The sequence below is a fragment of the Drosophila melanogaster genome, chromosome X (genome assembly GCF_000001215.4).
Source record: "Drosophila melanogaster chromosome X".
Taxonomy (NCBI): Eukaryota; Metazoa; Arthropoda; class Insecta; order Diptera; family Drosophilidae; genus Drosophila; species Drosophila melanogaster.
This window is the reverse complement of record NC_004354.4, coordinates 6,872,666-6,882,012: the sequence shown is the minus strand read 5'-3', so window position 1 is coordinate 6,882,012 and position 9,347 is coordinate 6,872,666. Positions and strand designations below refer to the sequence as shown.

Genomic DNA, 9,347 nt, shown 5'->3' with positions numbered 1-9,347 from the left:
CTGATTGATACATTTTTTTCAGCTTGTGTTTAAAGGATTCTTATAGATCTGGAATCTAACGGAAATTTAAATTTAAAGAGAGCTTTAAGCTCTTGATTATGACTTCCGGTGATTGTTATGCAAGTGATTGTGTTAGGTATCCGATCTTTAACAGTCCTGTTAACAAATATTGGTGTGAAAAATAATTTTCAGTATGTTTCATGTTTCAAACATTATTAACAAATAGAATAAGCTGTCATGTTTTCGGTGGTTGAACAGCAACATCTTTTCTTAAAACCTCCACGAGCGCGCTTTCCAGCAGTCGCTCCAAAAAAGCTCAGGATAGAGCTTTTTGCAAAGTTAGCAGCGCAAACATGGGCGCCACTTTGATCATAATTTAAATTTTCCCACTCAAATCAAAAGAAAAGACCATTTTTGATATTGATTCTGTTTAGTTTTGCTTCATTTCTTTATTTTCCGTTATGCTTTTAGTTTTTTGCTGCACTGCCAAAAATGAAAACACACTTTGATAAATACTTTGACGGCTTTTAAACCTAACAATAATAAAGATGATAATCATAATTTTACTTTGTTTTCTCTCTCTGTGTCTGCGTGGGTATGTCTCACAATGCATATTCCATTAAACAATTGCCCAAGATAATATTTAATAACAGCACTAAACTTAAATGGATTTAAATGAGTAGCGCGAGCAAAGCAAACGGAAATGAACAGTGCAACATCAGGAATACAATATAAACAAGAGAGAATGCTATAGTCGATTTCTCCGACTAACAGATACCCGTTACTCAGCTAGTGTGAATGCGAACAGGAAATTTCATCATTTTTCTGGTATATCGATACATATTGCGGAAGAAAAAGTGGGCTTGACATAAAGTTTTTTGGCAAATGTATGGAAATTTACAGGACTAATAAAATTTTTTTCAAACGTGGGCATCGGAATCGTCGGAATCAGGATCAAGAATATATATATTTTTTATGGTCGGAAACGCTTCCTTCTGCCTGTTGCATACTTTTACTCAACGAGTAACGGGTGTAATAAATATGCTTATGATTCGCAAAAACAAAAAAAAAAAAAGTACTGATAAAAAAATTCTTAAATCCATAAAACGGATATTTAAGTATACATACATATAGTTTTTTGATATACATTCACTGTATATAACATAATCGTTTTCGTATTTATATTAGGGTTGTATTTTTTGTATGTTTTAAACATAGTTTTCTGGTTTTTGTTTGTTTTTTGTTTGTGGGTTTCCTTCTCAGCTTATCATTTTGTTTTCAGCTTTTTTTTTTTTAATTTTTAGTTGTAGCTTTTTATGTTACTTTTAGATTTGGAAATTGTTAAATTTTACATTTGCTTAGGATTTATGCTTTGCTGCTCAAATGGGAACTTTTGATGATAATGATGTGACGATAATGAATATTGAATGGAATTTCTCAGGATTCTAGCTTACAAAATTTGACTCAATTTTTGAATAGTTGCTTTCATTTAGTTGCTCTTTTTTGTTTTGGTTTTTGTTTTTAGTTTTTATGGTAGTTGGTAGTTTTTGCATAGTTTTGAAACGCAAGAAATTTAATTTCTTGCTTACAATATGACGAGTTTATTGGCTCTTTACTTATATATTACATATGTATAGCATATAACATGTATATCTGTTAATGTATGTAAATATTTCTAGAAAAGACTCTTAAACCACGAAAATTAATTCCGAACGAATCAAGAAACGAAAACTAATTGTTCTCTCTGTGTGTTTGTTTTGATAATAAAATGTAATCAGTTCTTTGAGTTCTCATTTGAAAATGTTTGTTGGTTTGTTGTTTGTTTGCTTGTTGTTTTGCTGTTATTGTTTTGACCAAACGAAATCCCAGCAGCTTTAGTCCATGTATCATCGATAAGGTTTCCCTTGGTTATTGTTTAGTTGGCATATAATGCCCAGAAATTGTTTTAGTTAGCCTACTTACACACTAATCTTCTCCAGACAGGCGCGCAAAAAAAATGTTTGGAGCTCTCATCATCTAAATAGGTATTGTTATATTCCTTTCGTCGTTTAATAAATAGCTTAACAAACTAGAAACTCGAATGTACAATGTGGGGCTTGAGTTGCTCGCCCCATTCATCTTCATCTGTCTACGATCTATTCTATCTACGATCTCTCGCTCAGAAGGCCGCATCGCCAGCATACCATGGATGCACCCACGGCGCCGATGGCGGCGGAGTGGGTGGATATATGGTGGGCGATGGCTGACCATGTGTATGATGGGCCGCCGCTGCTGCCGCCGCTGCCGCTGCTGCTGCAGCATGATGATGTGCCGCCGCAGCAGCCGCTGCCGCATGATGATGATGATGGTGCTGATATGGTGCCGTAAATGCCGCCGCCGCCGCTGCCGCCGCACTGCCGTAGTAGGATGCGGCGGCCAGGGCAGCTGCCGCCGCCGTTGTTGGCGAAGCCGTCGATGAGGAGTGCGTCGAGGAAGCTGGCGACAGGCTGGCCAGTCCAGCGGCACACACGCTATGCCGGCGATGCATTATATGCCGTTGGGGTGGCGCCGCCACTGCCGCTGCAGCCGCCGGTTGCTGCTGCTGCTGCTGCGTTTGCTGCTGCTGATGCGGATGCTGCTGCGGTTGGTGGGGCGGCGTTGGTGCTGCCGCCTGTGTCCTTCGCTGCCTCTGCTGTTCCCACTCGGGCATGACATTGCCCATGGGTGGACTTAGCATGCTGGCCGCCGCCTTGCCATACAAATTCGATAGATAGGCGTGCTCTACTTCGGCCATTTTCTGAGCGGCAGCCGCAGCAGCGCGCGGATTCTTTGCCGCCGTCTGCTCGGCATGCTGGCGCTTCTTTAGCAAACGCTGCTGCTCGTGCTGCTGCTGATGGTGGTGCTGCTGGGCTGCTGGATGGTGCGGGTGCGGGTGTGGGTGTGGGTTGTGGGAGTACAACATTTCGTATGTGTTGCTGGTGGTGTGTACAGGTGTTGCTGATAGTGCAGGAGATCCAATGGTTCCCGCTCCGGGTGGTGTGGCTGGAACTGCCGGAGCTGGCGGTGGCGCTAGTGCCCTCCGCCTGGCCAGCACTTCATCACCACTAACATTCGCTGGCGGTGTGAGCGCCCGTCTCCTCAACGATGTGGCTGCCACCGAAGTTGGTGGTGCTATCGCTGCGGACGCCGCAGTTGTTGTTCGTGTGAGAACTGTGGCAGTTGTGTGGCTGCTTGTTGTGGCTGCTGTGCTTAACGGTGGTGTTGTTGGTGTGCCTGTGCCTGTGGCTATTGTGGTTGTTGTTGGTGGCAAATGTTGTGCTCCCCAGCTTAATTCCTAGCTCGTGCGCGTCCTCTTAGCTGGCGGCTGCTCCGACTGGCGCGTCATAAAGGTCAGCTGTGTCATGTACTTGATGATGTCGCGCACTTGCACCAGTGGCATGTTTTCGTTGTAGTTGCGATCGTACTCCATCAGGATCTGCACTTGTCGCCTGTAAAATTGGATTGATTAAGCAATGCATTTCAAGTACAAACTTATGTTATCAAAACTCACCGATTTGCCTTGTAGAGCTCCACGCCGAGGGCCTCGATCAATCGCTTGCAATGATCCAGCGGCACTGAGGGGAAGAAGTTCTTCTGGAACTCGATGAGCGTCATCAGCTGTTCGGATTCGTTGTAGGCCTTCATGTTGATGCAGGGCACCAGATGCTTGTCCACGCACACCTTGAGCACCTTGTAGGGCGTCAGGTTCATGTTGTTGGTGGGTATTTCGGGTATGACGCACAGCCGCTGCGCACTATCTGCCGCATTCGCCGCCGCCGCAGCATGAGCAAGTGCCGCATGGCGCTGCAGATGCATGGAGGCGCTATTCGAGGAGGCATTGCCATTGCCGTTTGAGCCATTACCCGAGGAGCCGGTGTTGCTTGTCCCATTGTTGTTACCCGATGCATTCGCCGAGTTGCCTGCATTACCCGAATTCGAGGAACTGCGTCCATTCTGCTGGGCATGATGGGCGGCGACGGCGGCCAAACGTTGTTGCTGGGCCACCGCTGCCGCCGCTACCTGTTGCTGGGCGACCGCCGACGAGTGTTGCTGCAAATAGGCCGCCGATGCAGCTAGTGACCTTCGGGAGGAGGACAGATCGATTACGTCAGTGGGTGTGCTTTGTTGTTGAGTGCTTGTTGTTTGTGTATTGCTGTGGTTACTACTACTTTGGCTGTGTGTCTGACGCCCATAATTACTATTAGTATTATTGTTATTCCGTCGTACTCCTGAATTTGAACTAACCCCACCTGAATTATTGCTAGCTAGCGAGAGTATGGCCAAGGGTAGATTATTGCTTTTGGTCGAACAAATCACGCTCTTTTGCCGCCCAGTCGCACCGCTGGATGCCCCGCCTGCTGCTCCACCCGCCCCACCTGATCCCCCGACGCCGCCGCCGCCACTGCTCAACGGAGATGGCGCCGTATTCGAGGCACTCGAACTGGAACACGAACTTGATGGCGAGTGCAGAAAGTGTCCGGGCAACTGTGGCGTTATTGTCACATTCGGATTGGAGGCCAAGGTCAGTGTGGCCACATTGCTCATGGCCATGCCCATATTTAAACCGCCCACGGAGGGCGACATGGGTGGCGATATATACGAAGGCACCAGGTGATTTTGATTTGCACTATTATTGCTGTTGGAATTCGTTTGTATGAATGTCGAGAGATCCGGATTGGCCAAAACCTTTTGTATAACAGCCCGCATTTCGTCCGTCATCACAGTGAACTTCTTTTCAAAATCCTCGAGTGCTTGTGTGGAATTCAGCGGTATGGTAGTGCCATTTCCGGTGGCGGCTACTCCTCCTCCGCCACCTCCGCCGGCGCCGCCACCACCACCACCGCCATCAACACCACCACCTCCTCCAGCTCTTCTGCTTTTGGTCAGCGTTATTTCAGCTCCCGAACCATCTGGTATCAGCGGTGGCACAATGGGTTTGGTAAAGGTAACACCTCCAGCACTCTTTTGACTTTTGTTTGCCTTATTGGGATTGTTATAGTCCAGCATGGTAATCAGATCCGTATCCAGCGGCAGGGAGGGCAAGGCTGGAAAGTTCTGCTTGCCGGCGGCATGGCTAGAAGCGGTGCCACTGGTTATATTACCACCAGATCCAGTCGGAGTGGCACCTTTTAGCTGCTGGCTGATGAGCAGACGTTGGGCGGGGGTTAGTTGATTCCAAAGCGCTAGATTCGTGTAATCCGCTCGAGTCGAAGGCAGGTTGTAGTTGAAGGCATTGCTGCCGGCGCCAGCGCCACCAGCCACGCCCCCAGCACCGCCGCCGCCTCCCAAGAGTGCTTGCACGTAGCCGGCGGCAGCAGCAGCTGCCACAGCGGCCGCCGAACTGGAGTTGTTGCTGCTGTTACTATTCCTCATGTTGTTGTTGCTGCTGCAGTTGCTGTTGTTGCTGCTGCTGTTGTTGTTGTTGTTGTTGCTGCTGAGACTTTTGGCTAAGGCATGTTGTGGCTGTTGTTGTTGTTGTTGTTGATGATGATGATGGTGGCTACTATTGGTCTGGTTGTTTGGTGAAGAGTGTTGCTGTGGTGCATGGTTGTTGTTGTTGTTAAATGTGCTGTTCTGGTGTCGTTGTTGTTGTTGCGGTTGTTGTTGTGTCTGTTGCTGTTGTTGTTGCACCATTGACTGCTCGACATTTGACCTAGAAACATTATATACAATACATAAGTCGAGGTGACCGCCCCTTTTTTTATCGTTTTTTTTTTTAAGCTTGATTTTTATTTACAATTGTCTTTTGGTTTTTTGTAAGTTCTTCGCTTAAAAAGACTCGAAATTTATTGCATTTTTCAATCGATTTTGTTGTAATTGTCATTTCTCATCAACTAACTAAAGACTAAAGACACTGGGAAATGTCATTTGTTTGGTATGCATTTTCAATGATTTTATGAATTTCTTGATTTCTCGTTGGCGGGTTTCTTTCTCTCTCTTGCTCTCACCCTCACTCTTCTTCTTCTCATCATCTTCTGTATCCGCACACTTGCAACTTGCATTGCCGATTAAACATATCGGAGACATCGATATTGCGATTGCCTTGGCCTTTGCGCTCGACTGCTGCCGATGAAAACAAATGGAGAGAAAACCAGGTGGCGATAGTCAATTATCGTTGGTTTTTAATATACCCGATTCGTGATTTGATTGTATTAATGAAGAAATTAATGAATTTTGTTGTGTTTGATCGCTCTGCTCATTCTCTCAATCTCTTAAAACAAAAGTTTAAGCATTTACAATTCATTAGTGTGCTCTTTCTCTATGCTCTTTTGAACTGTTTACCTTTTATAAAAAATAGGCACCAAATTGATAACTCTTTAAAAAAAATTTTATTGCTTTGTTTATTCATATAAATTTAAGAAATTGTACTAATTTGGTAGGCTTTGTGTTTTGTGTTTTTATGTAATTGCATGAGATGAAATAGATATTAATCGGTTAAAAAGCTTTCGAAAAGCTTTTGCCTCGTTTTTCTTTCATTTTACCCATTTAATTATAGTCATCCTGTAGTTTTTAAGCCACGTTTTAAAAATCTAAATCGATTGTCAAACAATTTTCAAGTATTATTACTTCAACTTTTGTACACGCATTATATATAATGTATCTAGGATCTTTCACTGTACTTTGTATCTTTTTGTTTTAGTGGTGTTTCTGTGTGTGTGTGTGTGTTTGTGTGAGGGTGGGAAAGGGGTGGGTGGGGCCAAACGGGGTTAAAAAAACCTGCCACCACCAATAAAAGCTTGTTCTCGTTGTTGTTGCTGCTGCTGGCTGATTTGTATGTTTCCCCTTTTGTATATATGTGGGCATATACATATGTATATACCGTATAATATACATATCTATCTATATATGTATATTTTAACTTTTTCGTTCGTCACAAGTCGTGAGTCATACCACGTGTGTATGTGTGTATGTCGTTTCTTATGCATGTGTGAGAGAGTTTGTGTGTGTGTGTGTGTGTGTGATAACATTAGGGGTAGTCAGTACACACAGCCATTAAATAAATGTAGACATGTTTTTTGTTTGTTGCATTTAGATATATTAAATATATATTTAACCATATTGGAAACGTAAATCATTTCGGTTTTTTCTCTTTTATTATGCGAATTTATGTTTTTCAAAATATGTTGTAGTTCCGTTTTAACATTAAGTTACTATTTGATCATACAAAAAGAGAAAAAAAAAAGAAGAAGTTTTAAGAGCAAAACCAGAAAAAAGTATTATCATAATAATATACAAAGTAAGGTTATAACGAAATCATCATCATTCCATTGACAAAGAAACAATTAAAATTAGATACGTATATATAATGTTTATAAAGACTTTAATTCTACGTTCATTTTTATCTTAATCGGAGAGGTCATGCAATCGCTAGGGATACTTTTGGTTTATAGGAAAACTCTACAACATGATGTATGTACAGATGCTTGTGTGGGTGGGTGTGAGCGTTTTTTGTGTGTGTGTGTGTTTATGTTTGGGTTTAGTTCTACGGACTTATTTATGGAGTGGAGTAGTAGGCGGTGGTGTTAATCGATCGGGTAGTACCGTGTAATCCCAATGCGAGCGATATATTCTCCACCTTAGCGCGCCTCCGATACCGATAGCTTATTTATTTCACTCTACTTTTCTGAGCCTTTCTTGAGCCACCCTAATGCATGCCGTAAGAGGTTCGGAATCTGGAGACCCGAAAATAAAAAGAGAGAACAAAAGCTCGTCAAGTATTTGCAAAAAGTAGTCGTTTCGAATTGGTTAGTAAAGTTTAAATTTCGTATTTTTTTGTTGTCTTTTCGGAATATGTTATGGGGGTAATTGGGACTTCATTGGTATGATTGGTTTGTGTTTAGGTAATTATTTTGAAAAACATAAAATCAAATTCGTTTCGGACATCGGCGTCCCCTATATAGGCTTGAAATCTACAAACAAGTAATGGGAGAAACTGTACCATTGCCCTTATTAAGACTAGCAATTTAGTTAGCATACGTTAAAAACGAATGAATTTAAGTTTCAAACTCGAATAAATATATCATACAATGCAAACAACAATTAACAAGTGCTTGAATATGGACACAAAAACATTTAGTTAAAAACCATATTTATTCTTGGGCTTTTCGTCAAAAAACATCTATTCTTTTATTTCGAAAGGGTAATGTAAATTCAGTAGAGTAATTAACTTGATGTGTTGCATGACTTTGAAAGGCAAAAAACAAAGAGCAGAGAGAAGTTATGCTGGAAACGAGTATTATTTTGTATATTTATTGTAATTCGGTATAGAACACAGATCAAAACTTTAAATAAAATGCGTGCACAAACGCCGATATCGGTATGGTTCAGCAATATATATGGTATGTATGTAACATTGAGAATTGGAAAAACAATCGGTGCAATATTATTATATTTTTATGTTTTTTTGTTTAGAAAAGAGCATAAATGAAAAAAAAAAACAAAATTATATCGACTGTCCTGAGATATTCGAAAAATCGTGTGACACCCTAATGGCAGAGCAATTTAAACCTAAGCAGCGATTTCTCAATGTCTATAGCCTGCAATTCCCCCCACTACACCCAGCATTTTACACAATTACTGACTACTAAGCGTTATTTCAAAGATCTATTTTACCGCTAATTAAGCTTGCCACGTCCTTCAGCTTATCGATTTTCGGGAGCACCGAAAAATGGCATTAGATGCATTTAAGCCTAGACATTGAGAACTCAACCCTTAGAGCGACTTAGTAAAAATGTGTGTATTTTATATTTATAATATATAAACAACAACAGCGAAAAAATAGAGTATAAAGTTTTAGGTTTTTTTTTTCTTGATATTGGCAAAAACGAATTACAACAAAATTTGAAAAACACAATTTCTGCGCATTTATATTCGAGATTTTAAATAAAATCAACGTACTAAATGTAATTAATATAAATAGTCATAAGGAAAGGCAAAATCAAATATAGAATCGAAATGATCAATTTTTTTTTTTTGTTAAATTTTTAATTTTTTTTTTTGGAATTTTCAAAGGATAGTAGTGGGGGGAGGGCGGTGTGGGAAGGAAAAGATTTAAAACAATCGTTCCACTTACATGTGGTTGGCATTTTGACCTGCCGCCGAGCGGACGAGCGGAGGTGGGGCATTCCCGCCGCCACCACTATGGTTGTTCACCGAGGACATGGAGATCGCGGGGTTGTTGTAGGAATACGGCTGCCGGCTGCTGCCGCTCATCATCAGGTTGTTCATGTGCTCCCGATAGCTTCCCACGCGATTGGCGTTCGCATGCGTTTGCTGCGCCTAAAAAAAAAAAGATAGGAAGGCAGAAGAGAATTAGGAAAAAACTCGCT

The 9,347-nt window shown here is 41.9% G+C and overlaps 1 protein-coding gene across 11 annotated transcripts in view, besides 1 other annotated feature; it reads right to left on the bottom strand.

Moving 5' to 3' along the window:
- Nucleotides 1-432: 432 nt before the first annotated feature.
- Nucleotides 433-9,347, bottom strand: part of CG43736 (uncharacterized protein) — a 17,693-nt gene continuing 8,778 nt past the window's right edge. For 3 of the 11 annotated variants that reach the window (NM_001298042.1, NM_001298041.1, NM_001272365.1), the window contains exons 3-4: nt 9,092-9,297; nt 5,823-6,081 (exon numbers count right to left, since the gene is read on the bottom strand). In NM_001298042.1, coding sequence (NP_001284971.1) covers nt 6,027-6,081; nt 9,092-9,297 — 261 coding nt within the window. In that variant the 3' untranslated portion in view covers nt 5,823-6,026. Of the gene's footprint in view, nt 3,468-3,529; nt 6,082-7,096; nt 7,692-9,091; nt 9,298-9,347 lie in introns of those variants that run through there. The other 8 variants (NM_001298043.1, NM_001272369.2, NM_001272367.2 and 5 more) reach the window with 7 other exon arrangements.
- Nucleotides 728-843: a mobile genetic element.